This window comes from Macrotis lagotis, chromosome 7, assembly GCF_037893015.1.
Source record: "Macrotis lagotis isolate mMagLag1 chromosome 7, bilby.v1.9.chrom.fasta, whole genome shotgun sequence".
In the NCBI taxonomy this organism is placed as follows: Eukaryota; Metazoa; Chordata; class Mammalia; order Peramelemorphia; family Peramelidae; genus Macrotis; species Macrotis lagotis.
Genome location: NC_133664.1, coordinates 41,909,646 through 41,936,433, shown reverse-complemented (window position 1 = coordinate 41,936,433; position 26,788 = coordinate 41,909,646). Strand labels below are relative to the sequence as shown.

At 41.3% G+C, this 26,788-nt stretch overlaps 1 protein-coding gene across 1 annotated transcript in view; it reads right to left on the bottom strand.

Moving 5' to 3' along the window:
* The window catches only part of SLC6A20 (solute carrier family 6 member 20), a 57,555-nt gene extending 31,166 nt beyond the window's left edge, over positions 1–26,389 (bottom strand). The window contains exons 1-3 of the mRNA XM_074195860.1: positions 26,199–26,389; positions 11,684–11,824; positions 7,596–7,687 (exon numbers count right to left, since the gene is read on the bottom strand). Of these exons, the coding sequence (XP_074051961.1) occupies positions 7,596–7,687; positions 11,684–11,824; positions 26,199–26,328 (363 nt within the window). The 5' untranslated portion in view covers positions 26,329–26,389. The remainder of the gene's footprint in view (positions 1–7,595; positions 7,688–11,683; positions 11,825–26,198) is intronic.
* Between the last annotated feature and the right edge of the window lie 399 nt (positions 26,390–26,788).

Below are 26,788 nucleotides of genomic sequence, written 5' to 3'. Positions count from 1 at the left end.
TTGGTATGCAAATAAGGTTCTGTTTAGTCTTTCTCTGCACAGTGGCAGTTGGAGGTCACTAATTCTTGGTATGGCAACTGGACAGACACTGAAACTTCAAGGGTTTGTCATTATCATTCAGCCCCAGATACAATATTGTGGTTCAAAATACAACTGCAATGTCTTTTTGGTTTGCTTGTTAAAAATTTTTGTTCAATAAATGAATATCCACACACCTGCTCTCCTTCCCATTTCCTTTGTTTTTCCTTCTCTCCCAACTACCACAATTAGAAAGTTTAAAAAAAATCACAACACAACCCTATTACAAAGGTGTATATTCAAGAAAAACAAATTAAAACATTGGTCATTTTAAAAAATAATGTCTCTATCTGTCCTATCAGATAAGTGGCTGGGTAGCAGGTTTCATCATGAGTCTTTTGAATTGGAATTGGTAATTTCATTGATCTGAATTCCTGAATCTTTTAAGCTGTTTGTCTTTATGATATTTGGCTATTGTAAACATTATTCTCCTGCATCAATTCAAACAAGGCTCTCCAGGTTTCTTTGAACTCATCCACTATATCATTTCTTTTTTCTTTTTATTTTATTTATTAAGGTAATGGGGTTAAGTGACTTGCCCAAGGTCCTGCAACTAGACAATTATTAAGTGTCTGAGAGAAGATTTGAACTCAGGTCCACCTGACTTCAGGGCTGGTGCTATATTGTATATACTATACACTGTACTACCTAGCTGCCCCCACTGTATCATTTCTTAGCATAATAATATTCCATCATATTCACATAACATAATTTGGTCAGACATTTCTCAATGGCTGAAAGCTGATGTGTATCCCTATATTTTTATTTATTTTTAATTTTAATGTTTTGGGGTTTTTTTTTTGCAAGGCAAGGGATTAAGTGACTTGCCCAAGGTCACACAGATAAGTATTAAGTGTATGAGGCCACATTTGAACTCAGGTCCTCCTCACTTCAGGGCTGGTGTTCTATCCACTGTGCCACTTAACTGTCTCCTCTCAGTTTAAACTCTTTGCCATTGCAAAAAGAGCTGTTTAATATAGAACATTTGGATCCTTTCTTTGATCTCTGAGTTAAAGATCTGCTAGAGAAATCACTGAATCAAAGGGTATTTGTGATTTAAAAGATTGGAGGGCATAGTTCTGAATTGCTTTTCAGAATGGCTAGACTAGTTTATAGCTCAATAGTGTGTTAATGAACTTTTTTCCCTTTAAAAACCTCTCCAGAATTTATTTTCATTTTTTAAAAATCAGTTTTGCCAATTGAATATTTTGTTTAGGACTAACTTCTTCCTTAATCTAGTCTCCAGCTTATTCTCTCTGTTGCCTTTTACTCCTTGTCCTCCTGTTTTCCTGTTTAGTGAAATGCATTTCTGTACCCAACGGTATGACCATATATTTCCCCTCTTTGACCAGTTCAGATTAGAATAAGGGTCAAGTACCACCTCCTCCCCTTTCCTCTTAATCCTTGTTATATAGACTTCTACATGTACATCTCAATTTTGTGAAATAATTGTCCTCCTCATTTCACTCTTCTTCTCTTCCTCCCTTCCCTGTCCACTCTTCTTTTCAAATCATCAAAACATAATACAACCACTCTCAGCTTTCTGTTTAATTAGACATCCTATTTAGTTAGACATAATTAGATCAGGATATATAGGCCATCTCCACCTATTAAAATGTAAACAGTTTATACATGCTTTGTTCCTTATAATTTCTTATTTGTGCTTATTTTATTATGTTTCTCTTGAGTCCTGTGCTTGCACTTCCAAGTTTCTACATTACTCTGGTCTCTGTATAAAATATATTAAAGTCCCATTCTCCATCCGCTATAATCCATTAGGATTATATTCACTTTTTTCTGGGTAACTTATTCTTGGTTGGAAGTCTATATCCCTTGCCTTTTGGAATATTATTTTTCAGTTTCTCTGCATCTTTACAGTGATGACTGCTAAATTATGTATGTTTCTGACCAGTCCCTCTGTACTTAACATTTTCCTTTCTGGTTGTTTGTAGCATTTTTTCTTTTACCCAGAACCTCTAAAATTTTGGTTATAATGTTCTTAAGAAATGTGGTTTGTTTTGTTTTGTTTTCCCAAGTGACTAGTGCATTATTTCTATTCCTATTCATGGCCTCTGGTTCTAAGGATGTAAGGAGTAGGTTTATTTTTTATGATTTCTTGAAATCTGGTTGTGCCTTTCAGGTAGAACAATGTTTCTAAAATTATCTTTCTTCCATCTGTTTTCCAGGTCAATTCTTTTTGCTATAAGATATTTTGCATTTTCTTTTCTTTTTTTCCAGTCTTTTGACTCTGTTGTAATATTTCTTGTTGTTTCATGGAAGCATTAACTTTTATTTGGTCATTTCTAATTTTGAGAATTCATTGCTTGGAAGGTTTTGAACCTCTTATGCCAAGCTGCTAATTCTATTTCCAATTCTTTCTCCCATAGATTTGATTTCTTTTCCACTGTTTTATTCTATCTAGCATTCTAATTTCACTTATAAAAATCTTTAAATATCTTAATCTAAAAAAGAAACCTTTATCTCAACTCTTTTAGGAATTCTAGTTGAACTTGTGCTCAAGCTGCATTTTCCTTTGAGGCTTTATTTGTATGTGCTTGGGTATCATTCTCCTCTTCTGATTTGGTGTAGTGAGTACTCTTATCACCATAACAGTTTTTTTGTGATAGGATTTTTATTTTATTTTGCTTCTCCTTACCTCCTGATTTCAGACTACATTAAAGCTTAGCTCTCTATGTGCTTCCAATTTGAATGTCTTGGCTAGTTCTGCTGTTTAGTTCTTGGAATATTGGATTTTGTGCTATTCTAAGATTTCAGGGTCAGCTCACATGGATCACCGAAAAGTCTTCAAAGCTCCTAAAGTGGTCGGAACTGGGTTAAAGTTGAATTTCCAATCTTCTGGCCTGAGTTCTGCAAGTTGCTTGGAGCAATATGTCTTCAGGTTTGCCCTGCTTGGAGTCTCAGTAGACAACAGTCAAACTCAACCATTATCAGTCAATTGGAAAGCTCTCCTGGTTCAGAGACCAGAGAAGCAGGCTCTCCACTGACCTGGGATTTCTGACTAGATTATTTCTGTACATGCTTCAGACTGACTTGGAAATTAGAAATGATATTTTAATTCACTCCCAATGTCATAGCCACACAATGGTTGCTTCATGTTCCGTGTATAACCTAGGACCTATAACTACTTCTCACCATAGAATGCCACCCTTAGCACAGGTCCCTCCCTCAGTCCATTCTGCATTTGTGATCTGGAATTAGATTGTCAGTGACAGTTATCAGTTAGTATCTATTCCTGTGTTCCGCATAAGGTCAGACTCCTCTATGCTGGGTCTTGGTCTTCTTTCCCTGCTCCAGAGCTCTCTCAATAATTTTTCTTGGCTAGATCTTCAATGACTATAGAGATTGCTATCTGTTTTACTATGCCAACCTGGGCTGGCCATAAAATGACAATAATCCTTGTATTTCTCTATCAAGACTTGGTCTGGTGCATTTTCTAGATCTGTGCAGAAGAGAACTTGACTGTATTTCTTCCATCTACCCCACTTGCCTTATGTTCACCTCTCTCTTATTTGTATCTCCAACTACTGAAAACTGCATCATATTGATTGCACTCAAGAGACCTCCATCCTCTCTTTAAATAGGTTATCCTGAAGCTTATCTCCTCAATCAGCCTTCCATGTTGTGAACAACCTCCATGTTTTAAATCTCATTCACAGCCTTCTGAGAAATGTAGTTCAACAAAACTCCAAATATTCCAGGAACATGAAGACCCTCCAAAAACACTCTACTTATAATTCAAGTGACTCACAAAGTTCAACAATCTTTAGTACTTGTAAGGTGTGTGTGTGTGTGTGTGTGTGTGTGTGTGTGTGTGTGTGTGCTAAAGAATGCATACCAGAGTGGTAACTCATTGTCATGAGATTTCATTTTGATAGTGGATCAATGAAGAGGTTAACAACCACTCATTAGGGCTACTGAGCCTTCAGGGTAGCTAACTTCTTTTTGAGAGTCTATTCAGAGAGCTCTGTCCTTGGACTCTGGGGTTCTGACCACATTCAGATCCTGATTGCAGTCTAGGCCCCCCCAATAGAACAGCAGGGCCCCCCCACCTCAGCCCCGTGGCAGAGGGGGGCACTTATGGTCATTCACATACCAGGAGGGAGGACAGAACCTCACACACTGAGATCCTCGTGGGAGTGTCCCAAAAGCTCAGGAAGCACCCCCAAACCAGGCTCAAGATGGGAAAATGAGCAAGCAGAGAAATAAGAGGAAGACCATTGAGAAATATTTTGCTCATGAGCCCAAGAAGGATCAAAATACTCAGTCTGAAGATGAGGAGGTACAAGCTCCTGCATCTAAAAAACTCCAAGCAAAACAGAAATTGGGTTCAGGCTATGACAGAGCTCAAAAAAGACTTTGAAAATCAAATGAAAGAGTTGGAAGAAAAACTGGGAAAAGAAAGGAGAGAGAAGCAGGAAAAACATGAAAATGAAGCCAGCAGCTTAGTCAAGGAAATCCAAAAAAATGCTGAAGAAAATAGCATGCTAAAAACCAGCTTAGGTCAAATGGATAAAACACTTCAAAAAGTTATTGAGGAGAAGAATGCTTTAAAAAGCAAAATTGGCCAGATGGAAAAAGAGATAAGAAAGCTCTCTGAGGAAAACAAATCCTTCAGACAAAGAATAGAATTCAGGGAAATTGGTGAATTTACCAGAAATTAGGAATCAATACTTCAAAACCAAAAAAATGAAAAATTAGAAGAAAATGTGAAATATCTCATTGACAAAACAACTGATATGGTAAACAGACTTAAGAAAGAGAGTCTATTCAAAAGGAAGCTCCAATTGACCAAGACTCCATGTTGGAGGAGAAATAATAGTTATGCTTTATGCTTTCTAAATGATATTATCTTTGAAAAGATATATTATCTTGTTTGATCCTCATCCCAATCTGTGAGATACATAGGGCAACTATTATTCATCCTATTTTTGCTGATTAAAAAAAACTGATTTTCAAGAGAGATCCAGGAACTTGCCTATGTACTTTCTATTATATAGTGTTGTTCCAGAATTTATAGGATCACAGATCTCAAGCTAGAAGGGACTTTAGAGGTCATTTAATCTAACCTTTTCATTTTACAGGTGATAGAGCACCGGCCTTGGAGTTAGGAGTACCTGGGTTCAAATCCGACCTCAGACACTTAATAATTACCTAGCTGTGTGGCCTTGGTCAAGCCACTTAACCCCATTGCCTTGCAAAAAAAGAAAAAAGAAAAAAAAGAAAAAGCCAGTAGTCATTTTACAGATGAGAAAACTGAGGCCCAGAGAGGTGAGCCCACTTTCATAATTCATAGATTCTTCATTCAATTTCTTTTTTTTTTTGCATGACAAATGGGGTTAAGTGGCTTGCCCAAGGCCACACAGCTAGGTAATTATTAAGTGTCTGAGACTGGATTTGAACCCTTGAACCCAGATACTCCTGACTCCAGGGCCCGTGCTCTATCCACTGCGCCACCTAGCCACCCCCATTCAATTTCATTTTATCTTCAATCCTGAATTCTTCTTCTTCCTCCATCCATTGAGAAGTAAAAAACAAACAAATCCAAGACCTATTAAAAATGTGTAGTCATATAAAGCAAATTTCTCTTATTAACCATCTCTAATAAAAGAAAAAAGAAAAGGGAAAAAAAGAATATATATATATATATATATATATATATATATATATATATATATTTCAATATCCACTGTGAGTCCATTACTTCTATCTGGAAGTGGATAGTATATTTTACCTTGGGTTCTCAGGAATTGTGTTTGGTTTGACTGTCAAAGTTGGTGTCATTATAGAAATTGTCCTCCTCATTCTGCTCACTTCACTCTACATCAGTTCATATAACTCTTCACAAGTTTTTTAAATCATCCCCTTTATAATTTCTTTTTTGTGCCCTTCATAATTTCTTATAGTAAAATTGTATTCTTTCCCATTCATATGTCATAACGTATTCAGCATTCATCCCCAATTGATGAACATCCCCTCAGTTTCCAATTCTTTGCCCCACCCCCCAAAAAGAGCTATTCTAAGTATTTTTGTACACATGAAACTTAGGTGTCTTTCTCTGATCTCTTGGAGTATAGCCCTAATATTGGTATCACTTGGTCAAAGGGACAAACATATAGATTCTGAGTTTGGATTGTTTGAGTCAGGCATATGAAACTAGAAGATGCAGGACTGCACACAAAAATGCCTGGCATGAATCGATGAGTGTCCAAATCTCCCTAAATCCAAAGGCTAATCCCCTTTGCCACGTGAGCAGGCTTGAAGGAAAGGGGACCTAGCTTCCTTCCTCTCAAGTGACTGTTGACTGTGTGTTTCCTGGTCTGTTTTAACTCGGTGAGAAGAGAAAAGAAAAGGGAGGAAGACACCAAAGTGCTTTTGTACAGGTCTTAGACTCAGGAAGACCTAGGTTCAAATCCTCCTTATTACACTTTGCTAACTGTGTGACCATGTGTCAATCACATAACCCCTAAATCCTAGCTTTCTCCTCTGTAAGATCAGGATAATCATACCCATACCCCAAGGTTACTGTGAAGCTTAAGTGAGTGAATAGATATGAAACACTTCACCACCTTTAAAACACCATATAAACATACACCACTGTTATTGTTACTCTAAGAAATAATGAATGCCTTATTGAATCATGTCATCAAACTGAAGGTGTGTAATAGGTAAGGCAGAGAAAAGTCAAAAAACAGGTTCAGTCAGAGAAAGGAAAGTCTATGATAGGGATAGGGAACCTTTTTTTCTGTCAAGGGACATTTGGATATTTATGACATCATTTCTGTAGCATATTTGGGCATACATTTAATTAATTCATCTGTAAAAAGTCCTAGATTTATTGAACTTCAAGTCCTGCATGTGGTTTCCTTGGCACTGCCAGAACAGTAAGGGAGCCAGAGGTTTCTTGTCCCTGGCATATGGAGAGACCAGAGAGGAACTCACAGAAATGAAAAACATCATTCCTGAGGACAGGCTTTTTAGACTCTGGATGAGGACAGAAGAGATAAGAAGCCCATTTTAGCCAGTGTCAGAAAATAGAGACCACAAAGAGAAAACATAGGAGTGGCAGAAGTCATTACATTCTTTGATAAAAATTTCATTATATTTTCCAGATATCTTGTTTATAAGGATTCACCCCTGGTCCCCTTATTTAAAATAGTCTCTACAGAGCCATATGTAGGGATTTTACACTGGTGAGTTCCCAGAAGTTATGGAGAAAATGAAAATATAACTGGCTGGTCATCCTCAAATGGAGATACTTCTCCCAGGTCTCCTACCCCAATCCCTCCCCCTCATTTCATGGTGTTTTGCCCTCAACCTATCGCGATGTATTTTGGAGTATTCTCCCTGTACTATTACTAATATAACAATGCTGTCCAGATGAATGTTAGATGGTGCAGTTTCCTGTTCCTCCCTTTCCCCGGGAGAGACCCCAATCTTAGCCTCAGTGAGACTCCATTCCCCAGCCTTAGTGCATCTGTCAAAGTGCCCCTAGTTACCTGGAATGAATGGAAGAGGTACCAAAAGGCCCAGGCGTTAATCACATTATAGTACATGGAGAGGAAGAAGGACACGACCACGCTGGCGATACCTAAAAGCAACACAAGGACAAAGGATTGGTGAGACAGTTTTCTGCACTGCAGGCATGATAACGACTATGGCTGTGGAGCTATCCCTTTCTTGCAAGAGCTACAGAACTTGGAAGCTCAATGTAATTTGCACCAATTATGGGTTCCAGCCTAAGGGGGTCTACTCCAAACACACCTTACGGCCCAGTCTGCACGGTTCCCCTCCCCTCTCCTCTCTCCTCTCCAGCATCATTTCTATACATCCTTCAAGGTCCATCTCTAGCCTCTCCCCCTCCAAGCAACTTGACCATCTTGATTCCTGGTAATTTCTCAAAATTCAGAACCACCATGCTACTTCTTTTTTGTACCATTTATTGGGCATTTACAAAAGGCCTTATGTTCTTAGCACACTTTTTTACATGTCATATGATCTATAGGACAGCAGAGGCCATTTAATTCATTTTACAGGTTGGGGAAATTGAGGTACAATGAGATTAAATGACTTACTGAAAATCATCCAAGTGCTGAGCATCATAGGCATGATTTGAACCCAGAGCTAGTGCTCTTTCTACTGTATTGTGTCTCATCATTCTAGTGAGATCAGGAGCTTTTGCAAGATGGAAACCCTGTCTTGTATTCCTTCATATTCCCATAATACCTTTCATGCTTCCTTGTAAATAATAGCCCAGAAGATGTTTAATAAATATTTGTTTACTGAAACTGTGGCCAATTCTCCTCCTTATTCTAAAATATATTATTGAAAAAATGATTTGTGAGTTTTTAGAAAGAAAAGCAATGAACACTAAGAGTCAACATGGCTTCACCAAGAAGTAACTTCTGTGCCTCAACTTCCTCATCTGTAAAATCTGTAAAATGGGGAGAAAAATAATATTCACAGGATTGTGTTTACGTAACATATATAAAGCTCTTTGCAAACCTTAAAGCTCTATAAATGTTAGCGATCATCATCATTATTATTTTTGCTTTTTTGGTTTGTTCACTCACGCCCAAGTCTTCATACCCCATTTGAGGCTTTCTTGGTGAAGCTACTGGACTTGTTTGCCAATTCCTTCTTCAGCTCATTTTACAGATGAGGAAACTGAGGCAAACAGGATGAAATGACTAGCCTAGGGTCATATAGCCGGTATGTATCTGAGGCTAGATTTGAACTCAAGAACATGAGTCTTCCTGACTCCAAAACCAGTGCTATGTCCACTGTGCCACGTAGCTGTCTTCATTTGTTAGGGTGACTGAAATGGGAAGATAAATACTCGAGGTTTGCCAGAATTTCAGGAAAGCAAGTGACAAAGTTGCCTCTTATTCTTGTAGACAAGATGAAAAGAAAGGGGCACAGTTAGAATTAGATGGAATCCAAGGAGCAATGATTAATGGCCTTCTGTTGAGGTCTCTAGAGGAGTGCTCCAGGGATCTATCTTCAGTCTCATTCTATTCAACATTTTTACCAGTGACTCAAATGGAATCAAAAGATGGCATGCTTATTCATTTTGTGGGAGAAGGAGCAACTAATGGAACAGTCAAAAAGACAAGACAATCTGAAACTACAGTCATAAAACTAGTGACTACAATGGGGGGGGATGATTGTCCCACTGCACTCTGTCCAAAACCAACCACATCTGGAATGTTTGTTCACTTGTGAGGACCCCACATTATGTTGGAATGTGTCTAAAGGAGAGGTGACTAGGATGATGAAGGACCTGGGGTCTTGACACGTGAGGACTGGTGGAAGAAGTCACAGAGGTAGCGAAAAGCACATTTGAAGAGCATGCTAGCATTCTCCAGTTACTGGAATAGCTGCCACGTGATGGGGGGACTTGCCTTGCTCTGCTTGGCTCCAAAGGACCAACCTAGGAGTCATGGATGGAAGTTGCCACGGTAAAGCGAGAGGTTCCTGGTGGCGATTCCTATCCCAGCACTTATTTCACCGGTTTCTTTAAGTAGGCTGCTGGGTGGTACAGTGACTACAATCAGGAAGATCTGGTTCAAAGCTGACCCCAGACACATTCCCTTAGCTGGGTAATCCTTGACCAGTCATTTTACTTCTGACTGCCTCAGTTTCCTCAAATGTAAAATGGTGATACTAATGGCACCTCGCCATTCAGAATTGTTGTGATAATTAAAATGAAGCAACATTTGTAAAACTCTGCAAAATGTAAACTTTTGTATAAATGCTAGGGGATATTATTAATAATTACTCAATAAGACCTGAAAAACAACACATCCTAGGGGTTAAAAATTAACAGTCATTCACAGTAGAGTCAGTTTTATCTCCCAGGCACCAATGTCTTAGAGACAGATTTATTCTGCCGCTGACACAGCCTTCTACCTGAATATTTTATTCAAATTTTGGTGTGCATAACTGTCTGTTTTGGAGCACAGGGTGAGCAGAATATCGACTTTGACCACTGACAGTGAAATGCAGCCTCATTTCAGGAGGAATTTTGGTGGCTCCCCCCATTCCTTGGGCTAGTTCCATCAGGCTGACTTGGAAATCATCTACTTGTTTCTTTCTGATTTATGCATCCACCTGAAATATCCCTCAGCCACTTTGCCTGTGGACCACGAGCTGGTTATTCAAGATGGCAGCAGAACAGAAGAGAAGTTGGGTACAGAAGTGGTGATTCAGTGACCACCATAACAGCGGATGGCCTCGTTTTGCTTTGACGTGGAGGCAGATATCACCAGTAAAGGCTGTTAGAGCTCTTTTGCTGACCTGTTTTTATCTGCTAGCATTAGTTCCCAAGAGGGAGTTCATAGAAATGTAGGGTCCTAGGCTTAGAACTGGAAGGAAATCATGGGATTCCAAATCTAGAGTTTGACCGAACCCCAAGATCACTAGCCCAAGTGACAAGTGGCAGAGTTGGATTTGAACTCAGGCCCCCCTGATTCCAGACCCAGCACTTTTCCCACTGTAGAAATACTGCTTCCTGATTGGAAGGGGAATTCATTTAAGGGAAGGAGAACCAGAACTGTAGTCAAGAGACTGGGGTTCAAGTCACAATAGCCAGGCACACTGACTGATCTTCATGTGTAAAATCAGGCTAATAATATGTGCATTATGTCACAACACAAAAGTATCATGAGAAATGTATTTGTAAATCTTAAAGTGCTTCATAGAATATGAGTTAGCATGATTAGCAACATAGTACAGAAGTCACTGGAGGGAGCGGGGAATGGGCAGAACACCAGCCTTGGAGTCAGGGAGACCCAAGTTTGAATCCAGCCTCTGACACATATCTGTTTGACCCTGGGCAAGTCACTTCACTTCTGCCTGCCTCGGTTTCCTCAAATGTAAAATGCAGATCATAATAGCACTTATCTCTCTTGATATTTGTGAGGACAATATTTTTTGGGGGGTTTTCACAAGGCAATGGGGTTAAGTGGCTTGCCCAAGGCCACACAGCTAGGTAACTATTAAGTTTCTGAGGCCAGATTTGAACTCAGGGACTCCTGACTCCAGGGTGGATGCTCTATCCACTGTGCCATCTAGCCACCCCAGGACAATATATTTGTAAAGTGTCTTAAACATGATAGAAACTAAACAAATGCTTATTTCATTCTTTTCTAGAGGCAAGAGAACTGGCCTCAGTGTCAAGATAAATGGGTTCAAGTTTTACTTCTGCCATATGTTAGTTTTGTGAACCTGAACAAGATACTTAACTCCTTAGAGTCATAGACAATCCTCTATGGCTATAAGTTACAGACCAAGTGCATTGGGAGGTTGAGTTTACCAATTAAATCACATTATACCCTACCCCCCTACATTTTCACCTACCATCCAAATGGCAGCTTAGTTTGGCAATTCTGTTGATAACCAGCCTTCTCTTTTTCTTCTCATTCAGCCCTTCCCTTACTGTGAATTCTCAACCCTTCCTGTTCCCTTTTTTATAACTGAGTTGGTCTCTTGAGGTTTGAGGCTCAGAACCCAGTGTCCCCAGGATGGCATTGATGTTTGCCACGATGAGGTGAGCAAGACAAGAATGCAAGAATGGGAAACGTACCGACTCCTCGAAGATAGGGGCTTATCATCTTCCAAGCTCCGATACTTCCCTGCCGCATTCGCTGTCCCACCGCCAGTTCCATATAAAGAAGGGGTATCCCTTCAACAATGAGCATGATGAGATAAGGGACCAGAAACCCACCTGCAAGAGAACGTAAGCACAAAGCATCTGTCATTCAGTTAGGGAGAGACAAGGATGATGTCATGGGAAAAGTGCTTCATATGGAGGCACAGAATTTAGTTTCAAATACCAGCTTTGCTATTTTCAATGTCTCTGACCTTAGTCACCTTCCTTCTCTGGGAGATCAGCTTCCTGATCTGTCAAATGAGAGAATTCAATAATTAAGTGATGGTCGAAGGTTCCTTCCAGCTCTAAAAATGATAATATAAATTTAATTTCTGATAAATTCAGTGAACATGCATTGAGCACCAACTGCATGGGACTGAGGAAAATATGAAAATGAGGATGATGGAGTCCCTGCCTTCAGAGAGAAAGGAATATAATACAACACAAGTCATCAAAACATACAAGAGAACAGGGGACAGAGTTCAAAGCAGGAGAGATTACTCCTGACTAGAAGGGAGAGAGGCAGCTTGGGAGAGTTACTACTTGAACTGGGTAGGTTTCCAACCAGCAGAAATGTGGGGATGAGGGTCCCCCAAAGAAGCAGCAGAAACAAAGCTATAGAGGCAAGAAAGGGCAAAATGTATCTGGAAAACAAGGGGAAGAATGTCGAAATAGAATATGAATATATGAAGGGATATAAAATTCATTATGTGTAGAACTACCCAATACAAGCATAGAAAGGTAGCCCTGGTGTGAGGTACAGTTTGGGAAAGCCTATGACACTGGGCCAAGACATAAACAATTTAAAGAAATTTCCCACCGGAAAGGGTGCTTCCCACCGGGGGGTTCCTGAAGGAGGTGCTTTGAAGAAAAAGAGGGATTCTACTATGTAAAAAGGAGGCCCTAGAGGAGAATCATTTGTGCAAAGTTATGGAGGCAGGAGATCAATCACCAATTTAAAAAGAAAGGAGCTTTGATGAGCATGTTGTTTCAAACTCTGCTGTTGTTAGATCAGTAAACTAAAGTCATCTCTCGATTACTCAGGTTATTATTGGTCTAAAGCTAGTAAGGCCAGGTGGCTAGAGTGTGACGCTAATGGAATCCCCCATCGGTCATTCAGGTGCCAATTAGAGTTTGCTTAGTGTCTATAATGTGTTAGGCCCTGTAGAGGGGTGACAGGAACAATGTTAGGTCAGCCACTTAGCTCTAATGCGTTTCTTGGCCCCAGGCAAACTCGAACAACCGCAGATGTTAAGCTGCTTGATAGTATTTCAGACATGACCCCAATTAAGCCTTCCTATGTTGGCTGAATCAATGATGCACTCAAAATGCAAATGCCATTAGGAGAGATGAGGCAGTCACCATTGGCAAGAATCCAGAGCTTAGGGGCGGCGAGGTGGCGCAGTGGATAAAGCACCAGCCCTGGAGTCAGGAGTACCTGGGTTCAAATCCGGTCTCAGACACTTAATAATGACCTAGCTGTGTGGCCTTGGGCAAGCCACTTAACTCCGTTTTCCTTGTAAAAAAACTAAAAAAAAAAGATAAGAGTCCAGAACTTGGCATATGAGTTTAGGCATATTCAACTTTTCTGGGTCTTAGTTTCCTCAGGTGCAAAAAGAGGTTGGACTAGATAGTTTCTAATATTCCTTCCTGGTCCAAACCATAAGACCCAGTAGATTTTTATGAACAATTGAGTTGTTAACTTTTTCTGAAAATAGGTTTTGATTGGATGAGGGACAGTGCACAGAACCCCCGAAAAGGAAAGAGGTTCTCACTGAGTTGCCAGAGTCTCAAAAGGGAAGATTTAGATTTGGCACGAGGGTCTGAGAATTGTGTTGTCTCGTCCCCAAAGAGTGACCTGTCCATCTCCTGCCCTCCAGGACCTGCAGCCCATACCCATGTTGGGCAACGTCCTCCTCTAGTCAAACCACAGCAGCGGCACCCAGTGCCAAGTTCCAGATCCAGTTGAAGAACCAGACTGATCGGCAACAGCTTGAAGAAACCGTTCCTACTCTAAATAGTCCTTGTGTAGAAACAGTAAAATGTAGTGGCCTGTCTTACCTTGAAGGCTATTTACCTTGGTTGACTGCATATACTATCTCTTTGTGCATGGAAACACAGTATGAGAAGATTCTTTAGAACATCACCACATATAGTCAGGAACAGAATGAGAAGTTATATGTCCCCCAGACCCTCTTTCTGATGGACTCAATGGAGAAAAGACTTCATTGTTATTTATGAAGACAAAAGCATAAGTAGTAAAAGATGAACAATGGAGTCCACTGGTCAACTGCAGTGTCCTTTACCAGCTCTCCAAGCATCATTATATCTGCGTTTCTGCCACCAGAGCCACCATGCCACTTTACTCCAAGGATTAACATTCTAAAATTCTGCTTCTGCCCTGGAGTCAGGAGGACTTGAGTTCAAATTCTTTTTCAGACACTTGATACTACTTACAAGCTGTGTGACCCTGGGCAAGTCAGTTAACCCTATTGCTTTAAAATAAAATAAAATTCTGCTCCTAGAGGCACATCTACAAGCATAGCATCCACTTTGTGCTTTCAGACTCTGTAATCTTTTTAGCTATTTCTAGGAAAATATAATGAAGGACTTCACTTTTAAAATTCAAAACAATTTAAGAAAATGGACTGTATAAATCAGTCCAATCGAAAATTCATTTCTTCTCTGCCTCCAGGACTATTGATTCTGCCTAGGATTTATGCTGTCATCTCTACCAGCTTGTTTTTTTTTTTTTTTATTTCAACAAGTCATATCCAGGTTTGGTTTCATTTCCTCAGAACTGAAGAATACCTTTTTTTCCAGGAATGGTTTTTGTTGAGGGGTAAGTGATGTCTGAGCTCTGCTAACACATCTCCCAGATGTCAAGGAGCTACAGGATTGCCAGAAGACCTGTTCCTACTGTTAGTTTCTCATACCACAGCTCATCGGAAAGACCATGTTTTTTATTTCTTTATTTATTTGATACAAGACCATGTTTTTAATGTAGCACTTATTCCTAAGTCAACTAGTATCTCATATGATTTCCAGTTTTCTTGATACTTCTTGGAGAATTTTATAACATTACTGCATGAACATGGAGAGGATGCAACCGGTGTTGCCTTTCATATCTATAACAATAACATTGTCCAAATATTAATGCATTAGCAAAATTTTTCTTAAATTAAAAAAAGAATCTTTTCTCCATCCCCCTCAACACTAGTGCCTTTTTTTCCCTGAGGTTACCTCCCTCCAATCTACTCTGCATTTATCTTGTGTTGTTTACATGTTGTCTCTCCTGATGAAATGAGAACTTTTTTTTTTTTTTTTAGGTTTTTTGCGAAGTAAACGGGGTTAAGTGGCTTGCCCAAGGCCACACAGCTAGGTCATTATTAAATGTCTGAGACCGGATTTGAACCCAGGTACTCCTGACTCCAGGGCCGGTGCTTTATCCACTACGCCACCTAGCCACCCAAGAACTTCTTGAGGGCAGGAATTTTGTTTTTGCCTTTCTCTCCTCAACTCTAAGCACAGTATCTGGCAAACAGTAGGAGCTTAATAAGTGATGGTCATCAGCTGAAGAGTCTTTCTCTGACTCCAATAAAGCATTTCACAAATGGGTGTCCCTGGTCATAGAGGGGGACCTGAGGAGAGAGTAGATGAGCTAATACACATTGAGTTGGCACTGAGTTCAAATTTGACCCTGCTACTTTCTGTTTTCTCTTTCTACTTCTTTCCCAAGAGTTGGGATAGAATGGCTAGATTATTCCTTCACTGAAATACCTACTTAGAGTGCTCTCTTAGCACTTCCCACCCCTCAATTATTTTTGTCCTAGGTGAAAAACATTCTAATTTTGACGGAGGACATGTGTTACTCTGAGTACAATATTTCGATTATGTCCAGTTTTTTTAAAGGTTTTTGCAAGGCAATGGGGTTAAGTGGCTTGCCCAAGGCCACACAGTTAGGTAATTATTAAGTATCTGAGACCAGATTTGAACCCAGGTACTCCTGACTCCAGGGCTGGTGCTTTATCCACTGCACCACCTAGCCGCCCCTTATCCAGTTTTCAAAATGCGGTCCCTGAATTCCTTTCATGGGTTCTGCAAGGTTAAAGCTATTTTCATTATAACCCTAATATATCTTTACCTTCTCCCTTTTCCAACTACATATTTTCATACATTGGAAATGAAACTATATGCCACAATAGAACTGAATCCTATGGATATGATAATCCAGTTATTTCATTCATTCAAGAGACTTCTAAAGATAAATAAAAAAACACTGCTCTTCTCATCAATTATCATCATTTTAGAGAATATAGCTATTTTCATAAAAATAGTATTTGTGTTGGCATATAATTGGTTTATTGATATTTAAAATTAATTAATAAATATTTTCAAAATTATCAATTTTCATTTCAAATACAAGTTTGCCAGATATAGCCCATAGAAACACAAACTCTTGGGGTTGTTTGCTAATTCTTAAGTGATCACAAAGTGATCCAGAGACTAAAAAGTTTAAGAACCACCAAGGTATATTGTCACTGAATATTTTGCACACAATTTTACATGCTTACTGTCCACAGTGCTACTGGGCAAAATGTGGTGACTCTTAAGAGATGTGTCATTGCAACAATTAAACATCTATCTTCAGGCATGGAAATAGTGGGGGGGGGGGTTCCTCTAAAAAAAGCATTTTATTCAATTAAACATATTTATTAAAAATAAATTAACAACAGATTGGACTGACCACAAGGGAACTGTCTTTAGAATGAGAAGATTTGGGTTCAAGTTGGCTCTGACATGTGACCGTGAGCAAATTACTTAGTCTCCCAGTACCTTGGTCACCAAGGGGGTGGCACAGATGTGCATCTTTACTAGGAGGTCCTAACACAGAGGAGATCACAGATCTAGTAAAAAAAAATTATGAGATAGATTTATATTGGGTTTATTATATTATTCTCTCCCTTAAACTGGTCAATAGTTATTTATTCTATGTGCCTTTATTTGCGGTCGGGCTGGTTCTGAAGTTTTTCCACGTGTACATTAGCACAATTGTTTAAAGAGAAGTAGCAAAGTGAAAAGATGACTTTATACAGGAAATAGTACCAGAAAGTAGATGAGCCAGAGACAGGAATGGAGAGGGTGAAGGTGAATGATTTCATCTTCTGTCCTGGATCCTGCTCCATCTCTTACAAGTTCTCATTGGTGGAAAGGGCAGTGGCGTATCCTGGCCCATGAATCCACAAGGCTATGGGTAACTGGTGGTGGTTGACAAGAGGCTTGCTTCTGTGTCCACAGAAACATTTCATTTTTGATCATAACAAGCTTGATTGAACTTTTGCTCCAGGCCGGGAAAGATGGGATCGAGGAAATGAAAGTGAGAGTCTCTCAGCTAGCAACTGAGGAGGGGGAACATATGAGGAGCTGGACAATGTCCACCAAGCACATGGCTGAGTTCCAAGGCTGCCTGCCACCAGGGAGTGTCCAGGGGTTACAGGTCACTGCTACCCCATGCCGAGAGCTGCAACTAGTACTTTTTGTGCCTGGAACAAGAGGCACAAATCACGACGGGGTGGGGACACACAGCTGGGCTGTGGAGGAGCTCACGTGGGTACAGTCACTGGGGGCGACAGCTGTCAGTGGAGAAAGCTCTTAGAGTTTATGGGTTTAACTAATTCATTTTCCTAATTATACGCTAAGCTCGGTTATTTTTACATTGCTGAAACACTTTAAGGGCCCTCTTCTAAATTTTAGTGCCTTGAGTCAAAGTCCTAGTCACTCTGCCTTGGTTTTATTCTTCCTATATCCACTCCTCTAAAAGTTCCTGAGAACAGGCCATGCCAATGGTCACAAGAGAAGTACCCAATTGACTGCTGGAATTATCCAGAGCATATCCAGTCATCCAACATCTCTCCATCTCACTTTGAGAATGGTTAATACCAAGCAATCAATTAATCATTCAATCAGTATTTATTGTATTCCTTCCCATATGTCAGGGACTGAGGATTTAAATAACCAGTTATTTATCAATCCTTGCTCTCAAAGAATCTTGCATTCCTTATGGGGGATAAAATATATTTATAGATAAGGAAATAGAAGGTATATAAAAATAAAAAGTGTGTGTGGGGGTACAGTAGGAGTTCTGGATTTGAAATCCTGAACTCAAATCTTGGTGTATACTGTTACCTTAGGCAAACCATTTCCCTTTGGTCCTCAGTTTTCTTATCTGTAAAATGACAGGGTTGGACTAGATAACACCTAAGGTTCCTTTCAGGTCTGAGACTCAGTTTCCTCAACTATTTAATTCAGTTACTAATACTTACACTGCATATTTCTCAAAGGTTAGTTGGGCAAAAAGGTCTTGGTAAGCTCTAAGCATTAGAGAAGTGGGAGATATCACTGGTCACTCTCCAGAGACAGTTTTATTGAAACAGATGGAAGGGACCTGAGATTGGAGCAAGCGATCCCCCTTGAGTCCCTTAGGGAATCTTAATCTCTAGAAGGAAGGAGGGTGGTGGTTCCACCTTAATCCTGCCACACCTAACCCTTTATCTGACTTGGCTCTTTAGATAAAGGTTCAGTTCCGGTGCCATCTATTTCTGAGGACTCTTAAACATTCTTCCTGTTTTTAGTACTTGGCCTCCCTACCTCCTACCCTTCCACTCTCCAACCCTCCATCCCTGACTTTCCTTGCCCTCCCTTGCCCCAATTTACCAAATTTTTCTCAAACTTCCACCAGACAAGGAAAAACCTTAGATCTTTTCTAGTCTAATTTTGTCATTTTACCTAGGAAACGGAGAACTAAAGTGAAATGGTTTGCCTGAGATAATACAGGATAAACCAGAATTTGAATCCAAGATCAAACAGCTAGAAAGTGACAAAGGCCAGATTTGAACTGAGATCTTCTGACTTCCAAATTAATGGTTTATTGCACACACACACACACACACACACACACACACACACAAAACAGTCCCCATGTACCTCATGTTTTGGGGAACTCTCTTCCTACTATTGGGCAGCAAGCAGCTGGAGTGACATAGAAAGGTGGCAGCAGCTCCAGGAAGATGGCAGCACTTGCAGGTGGCATGGGCAAACAGGATCAATATCCTGCCCAGGGGCAGGCAGATCCCACATCCCCTTTGAGTATACCCCCAAACCGCTTATCACTCTTTTGTGACATCCTCTCCCTTCCTTGCTTCCTTGTGTCCCAGACTCTGATTGAACCCAGCCATGCACATCCCTAGTGGTGGTTCTGGGGTAGGTTTAATTATCCAGAATGGTTATAAGTGTGTGTGTGTGTGTGTGTGTGTGTGTGTGTGTGTGTATGTGTGTGTGAAGAGGATAATGTCATTGGATCAGAGATTTAAAGTTGGAAGGAATCTTGAAGTCCAATCCTATCATTTTACAATGAGGAGACTGAGGCACAGAGAGAATTTAAGTGACTTGCCCAGTCATATAGCTACTAAGTTCCTGAGGCAGGGCTCAAATTCAAGTCTTCCTCACTATAAGTCTAGCATTCTATCTAAAATACTATCTATTTAGAAGTAGTCAGCTGGTTTAGTGAGCAAAAGATTGAAACTAGAGACAGGAAAAGCTGAGTTTTTTATTAGCTGTGAATTCTGGGTAAATTGAATCAACTAGGCGGTACAGTAGATAGAGTGTTGAGTCTAAAGTCATGGAATACTCATCTTCATGAGTTTAAATTCAGTCTCAGACACTTATTAGCTTTGTGACCCTGGACAAATCACTTAGCCCTGCTGGCTCAGTTTCCTCATCTGTAAAATGAGCTGGAGAAGGAAATCACAAACCACTCCAGTATCTTTGCCAAGAAAACCCCAAATGAAGTCATGAAGAGTTCGAAACAATTTCACAACAAGATAATTCAGTGAATAGAATGTCCAAGTGACTTAAAGGTAAGAAAATCTAAGTTTTAATTGTGCCTCAAGTCCTTATTAGCTGTGTGACTGACTAAAACAATCTCTCAGCCTCAATTTCATCTATAAAATGGACATAATAGCCTCTACATCTGATTTGTACAGATCAAATGAGATGCTATGTAAAGCACCTTGTAAACTTGAACTATAATTGGCATTATCAGTATTATGATTATTTTAAAAATTAAAGCAGGAAGATATATTGTCAATTGATGAAGGAATTAAGCTTAAGTAAATAAAAACCCAATTAATTCCCTCTTGCATAATAGGTCTGTGTGTAAAGAAGTGTGTGACAATGCATCCTTCATGGTTCAAGGCAAGACTCTTCACTAGCAAGGTTTCACAAATTAACTCATGGCAAACTCTCACTTATTCTGGGTTCCCAAGTCTCAGAGGTGGAAGGGACCTCAGACAATGTCATCTTTCATGTAAGAGTCCCTTCTACAATGCACCCGACAAGCGATCATCCAGTCTTGGTTAGTAGTAAGAGAACAAGCAGTAATAATAACTTTTATTTTTTTACCATTAACGCCCATTTATATAGTGTCTACTGTATCCTGGGCCTGTGCTAAGCCCTTTGCAATTATTCTCTCCTTTGATCCCCACAACAAACCTGTAAGGTAGGTAGGTAGTTTGACTATCTCCACCTTACAGATGAGGAAAATGAAACATGCAGAGGTGAAGTGACTTATCCTGGGCCACACAATTAGTATTTGGAGACAGATTTGTGGGTCTTTCTGACTCTAAATCCAGTGTTCTACCTAGCTGCCTTATAGGAAGAGAGAAAAACAGAAACAGAAGAGTAGAGACACAGAGAGAAGAGAGAACAGGAGAAAGAAAGAGGCAGCTGGAAGGAAGGGGAGAGTGGGTGAGGCTCTAGAGGAGACCTCTGATACATCCCAGCTGTAGAACTCTGGCTAAGACACCTAGACTCTCAGTACTGGTTAGCTCTTCAAGGCCTTAAGTTCCAGAATGGTGCTGATTTGCTCAGATAGGGAGACTCCTCATCTGGAAGTTCTCTTTATTAATGAAATCACAAGTCCACTCCCTATCTCTCCATTACTATGTATTATGATATATGTCTGCTTGTGAATTAGCACAAATGCATACATACATATTATGTATGCATGTGTGTGTGTGCATCCCCAGTAAGCTACTTGAAGGTAAGGACTCATTTTAATACTGTCTTTTACCTCCCACTACTGAGTGCACAAATTCTGAATATTGATTAATTACTATATTGGAATTATATTATTAAATTGGATTGCAATTATACCTTCCCATGCCTCTCATCCTGACCTTCTCTTTCTCTGTCTATGACTGTGTATGTTTCTCTCTGTGACTCTTCCCCCTTTTCCTCCTCCTCTTCTTGCTTCTTTCTTTTCTTGTTCTCCACCTCTCTGCTTCTCTCTCTTTCTTCCTCACTATCTCTCCCTCCCTCCCTCCTCTTTCCATGTCCCCACTCTCTCTGTGTCTCCCCCCCTCTCTCCCTCTCTCTCTTATTGGTCTCTGATCTCTCTCCTCCCTTTCTTTCTCTCTCTTTGTCTTTCTACCTGTCTGTCTGTCTTACACACATACATTTTCTACTGACCATACCATGGACTACATCTTTGGAGATGGAGGATATTGCAATCACTCTTGCATGTAAAGGTAGGTTTCATAACACAGAACAGAGAGAGTTTAGGATTTGGAAACAGAAGATTTAAAATTTAAGATCCTGACTTCTTGGTGCACAAAGAATCACTTCCCATCCCTGGACCTCAGGTTCCTCATCTGTAAAAATGAAGGGGTTGGCCAAGATGAACACTCCTTGCTCTCTTCTATCTCTCAGTCTTATCATCCTTCTTCTGAGGATGTCATTGAATACCTCAATTCTCAACCCCTTTTATGTGTCATGTGTCACACTCTGGTGAATCCTATGGTCTCCTCAGAATAATGTTTTGTTGTTGTTTTTGTTGGGGTTTTTTTTGCAAGGCAAATGGGGTTAAGTGGCTTGCCCAAGGCACACAGCTAGGTAATTATGAAGTGTCTGAAACCGGATTTGAACCCAGGTACTCCTGACTCCAAGGCCAGTGCTTTATCCACTGCGCCACCTAGCTGCCCCCAGAATAATGTTTTAAGTGCATTAAATAAAATGCATCAGATTACAAAGGAAACCAGCCAGTAATACAAATAAAGATGCCATTTCCCTCCATCCAGGTTTGTGTTCAGTCATTGTCAATCATGCCCAATTTTTAGCTCATTTTATAGATGAGGAAACTGAGGCAAACAGGATTGCCCAGGATCAGAGCTAGTAAGTCTCAGTGGCAGTATTTGAACTCAGGAAGATGCATATTCTTGACTTTAGGCCCAATACTCTGCACTAAAACATGCCCCCCTCCCCCAGTTGCCCCTGAAATCTATCCACAGACCCTAGGTTCAAAACCTCTGCTCTAGAGAGACAGGGATGTCCCTCTTCTCCAGGACTTGGCAGTGCAGTAGCCAGCACCGACTCCAGCACGGACAGCTCCAATATATTTTCCTTTGGAAATAACCTTTGCCAAGACCTTGGGGCTATGTCCTGCAGACCTGCTGACATGACCAAAAAGGAATTTGATGAAGACTTGGCCAGTTGATTTTTTGAGGTCACACTGATGTTCTTTATTTGGAGTTTAAGCTTCAGAATTAACATTCCTTCCACTTGGAAGGCTTGCAAAGAGATGGAAACCCAAGGAAATGAACCCTGAGGTCTAATCCATGTTATTCTGGGAATTATGTCCTGGCTGTGTAGTTCACAAACAAACCCTCTGTTTGAGGGCAGCATAAGGCAGTGGTTCATTCTGGAAGTTAGTTGCTTGCCACGGCCTTCAAGGTTTCCCCAAACTCTTTTATGGTTCACTCGCATAAGCTTTTTTTTCTTTTGAGGGATTACAAGTTCACTGGCTTTGAAGCTTTAGTAACAATAATAATTCTAGGCAACCTGGTGTTATGGAAAGAGCAAGTCTCAGAGCTAGGATGACTTGAACTCAAGACCCACCCTGGTACCTTGTGTACTGAACCTCTTAGTGATCTAAGCAGCTTTCTAAGACTACAGAGAAGTGCTGACTTGTATTGGGAGAGAAAGTTTCTTTTCAACCACAAGTTCCTTATATCAGTGAAATCACAAGTCCAGTCCCAATCTGGGGGTTCTTCATCATTTTTTGCATCATGGATGTTGGGAGTGATTCATGAAGTCTATGGACCCCTAATGTTTTTAAATGTAGAAGGTAAAATACAAAAGAAACTAGTTCTATTGAAATGCAATGGTCATGAGGCAGCTAGGTGGCGTAGTGGATAAAGCACCGGCCCTGGAGTCAGGAGTACCTGGGTTCAAATCTGGTCTCAGACACTTAATAATTACCTAGCTGTGTGGCCTTGGGCAAGCCACTTAACCCTGTTTGCCTTGCAAAAACCTAAAAAAAAAAAAAGAAAAAAAAAGAAATGCAATGGTGAGTGGATATAGCACAAGCCCTGGAGTCAGGAGGACTTGAGTTCAAATTTGACCTCAGACACACTTAAAAATTACCTAGTTGAGTTCAAATTGTGACCTTGGACAAGTCACTATACCCCATTGCCTTACTAAAAAAAAAATAAATGCAATGGTCAATATATTTAAAAACAAATTGTTTCTTTACATTTTGTGGGGCAAGTGACTTTTCCAAGGTCACACAGCTAGTAGATATCAATTTGAATTCAGGGCCTCTTGCTGCCACCGAGTTTGATGCCCTGTTGGTAAGATTAGGTTAGGTGTTCCTGACCCCAAGCTCGATCTCTCCGTGGCTACCTCTCAAAGCAAATCACCTATTTGCATATTATTTATGAGGTAGGAGGACCCAGAATGACAAGTATGATGACACCTTTATGTGGACCTTTAAGTTTCTACTCATTTTGAGGAAAAGACAAATCTCAGGATCATAGATCCAGTCTATCTAGTCCAACCCTCTCGTTTTGCAGATGAAGAAACTGAGGCCTAGGCAGGTGAAGAAACCCAAAGTCATACAAGCATCACAGATAGGATTTGAACTCAGACCCTCTGACTCCAGAACCCCTACTCTTTTCATTCCTCCATAGATACTGTAAGTATTATTACTTTTATTTTATTAAAAAATAGAAAATGGAAGAAATTTATACACAAGGAGGGGAAAATAGGGGCATTTATGACTAGACTGATTCTTCCATAAGATTTGTAAGGAAAATGGCAATAATTTTAGATCTTACTGTGAAGTCAGAAAGCAAAGCAACTACCATATGCAGCATATTATGTTAGGAGAGACAGAGATGAATCCAGACAAGGTTTCCTTGGAGTTTTCAAGGAGGATGTAAGCAGACACAGGCCACAGAGAGGGATGAGAGCCTGGAGAGGAGGGGTCATGACTCAGGTCGGCAAAGTAGGGAGAATCAGAGAAGACTTCCTAAAGGTGATGGTGCTTGAACAGATAACAACTGCATGAATGACAGTCTCAGACTGTTGGAAAGGACAGCCCCTTTCCCATTTCCTACCTCTTCCCCTCCTCCCCAAAGGAGGAATTTTGGAGATGAACTGATACACCCCCTTCATTCTATTGCTGATTATTTTAAAAAGCGGCAGAGAGGTGAGGTGACTTGGCCCAAGATCATAAAGCGCACCTAGGTCTCCTAATCCCCTATCTAATGTCACAAGTCCATCCATTCCGTATTAATCTCTCTCCAACTTTAGCGAGAACTATTTGCTCGCTCAAAGGTCAGGTAATCTTCTTCCTTTTAATAATAGAGGTTGATCCTTGGATTATTGCCATAAACTCAAATTACCTTCACCTGCAAATCAACAAACTGTGAAATACACTGCAGGAAGTGCAAATCCTTACACTCATAAATATACATTTTATAGCACCGGCCCCAGAAAAGGGCCACGAGGTCCAAGTTTTCTTGGGAGAATTTCATTCTTTTTCAGAATTCTATTTCAATGCCTCACCGAGAAGGTCAAATAGAAGGTCATATCTCCCTGGGCTTGTTCACCCAAGGATGCCAGTAATGGAGCATTGAGAAGTGGGTAGCTGAGCACTTCCTTTTGGTTCCAGAATCTGCTTTGTGTGAACGTAAGGCATCCTGGTGATTTGGGAGATATGGAGCACAAGGGGGAATCTGATGTTTCAGACTGGATTCTAAGACCTTTTATTGTATTTGGGGGCCATGGAGACTTTAGATTTACTTCACATCATGAAGTAAACCATAGAATCATAGATTTAGACCAGAAGAGACCTCGGAGCTCATCTCATCTAGGAGTTCTCTTAATCTTAGCCCCATGAAACCCTTCGGCAGTCTGGTGTACATGGACCTTTTTTAGATTATTTTTAAGTGTATAAAATAATATACAAAGGAAACTGAAGGGAAATGAAAATAAAGATGGATTTTTTTTCCCATCCATGTTCACAGATGCCATGAAACTAAGAGACTATGGACCCCAGATTAAGAATCTCTGTTCTAATCCAAACTCATATTTTTCAGATAAGGAAACTGAGGCTCGGGGACATTTATGACTTGCCAAGCTCACACGGATGATGTGTCAGAGGCACAGCCTCTGACTTGGAATCCACCATCCTTTCCATTGTACCATAAAACTTCCTCGATATCTGCACTTATCTGTGTTTTTCAAAAACAAAAGTATGGGCTTGGGTTTTAGATTCCAAGCTTTAAATTTGGGGGCATGTTGGGGTTGAAGATGACTTTGGATGATAGGTTGTTGGATGAAATGTCAGAACATTCCAGCAGTCCCTCACGGGGGAGCTGGTGGCTCTGGTTACATACTAGGGCATGCACAAGAGGGGAGATGGGCGGAAGAAGCTTGGGAATCTGCCTGCCCAGGACTGGAGAACTCCAAAGCCCCGCCGGACTCCCCCAGTCTTTACTGAAGTTTTCAGAATTGGATTCAGATCAGTGCAATTGATTTGCCTTTTCAAAGGCGGGTAGGAGGCTCTAGTGCCCGCTGGCCAGGGTCCTGGAAGGCTGGGGGCCAAGTTTCAGAGCAGGGAAGGCTGCGGAGCAGCCAAGACTGTACTCCAGAAAGGAGCTGGTTTGCATGCAGTGTGAATTATGCCCGGTTCCTGCGGGTTCTTGCCATTGCAATAGCAGCTGTCCTCATCTGGGCCTTTCCACAAGTCCCGACTCCAGCAGCGTTCGGGAGAGCAGACCCGGGATCTGGCAGCAGCGGAGGGGAGGGCAAGTGCCAGCTGGGTGAGGAGAGCCTCACTGAGATTCCGTCCTCTTAGCTGCGCAGGAGGCGAGGTTGGGGGGCCGCGCTCTGGTCTAACTTTATTTGGGGAACTTAAAGGGGGGCAAGGGGAGAAAGACTGAGCGCTCCCTGGGGAAGGGGCATGGAGGATGGATTCCTGCCACTCTGGGCCCCCCAAAAAGAAAAAGCAAACGAGAGAAACCAAGGCAGCACATGCTCCTCAAAGATCAGAGGCGAGAACTTGTCTGGGAGCTTCCCAAAAGGAAAAGGGAAAAGTCTCACTTACCGCCTCCATACATTTGACATAAGTAGGGAAACCTCCAGACGTTGCCTAGGCCCACTGCATAGGAGATGCAGGCGAAGACGAACTGCAAGGGGTTGTCCCACTGAGGCCGGGCTTTGTCCATGTCCCCCATCGCGGCTCCCCCGGGTGCTCGGGCCGGGCTCCGGAGGCTTCTGCCCGGGTCCCTGGGCGCCCGGGTGCCTCCCTTGTTGTCCCAGGTGCAGCCCCGGCCCGGCCCAGGCCGCCGCCGGCCCAGCCCACCGCCGAGGGAGGAAAGCGCAGCCTCGCCAATTGGCGTCAAGTATTTTAATTGCTAATCTTCTTAAGGGCCCTGCACCGTGGTGGGAAGGCTGGTAAATGGATTACGGCCCCGCAGCCCGCCCAGGCCGCTCCGCCAATGCAGGGAAAGGGAGGCCGCGGGGACGGGCCAGTGCCCCCCTGCCCCCCAAACTTTGTCCGGGGGCGCCCACCCGCCGCACCTGCGGGAGGGCAGCGGCGCCTCCGCTCCAGGCCGCCCTTTCCTGGGGCATTTCAGGGGGTGCAAGGGGCTTTCTGGGAAGCGCGCCCCTTGCAGACTGTACCCACTACGGCGG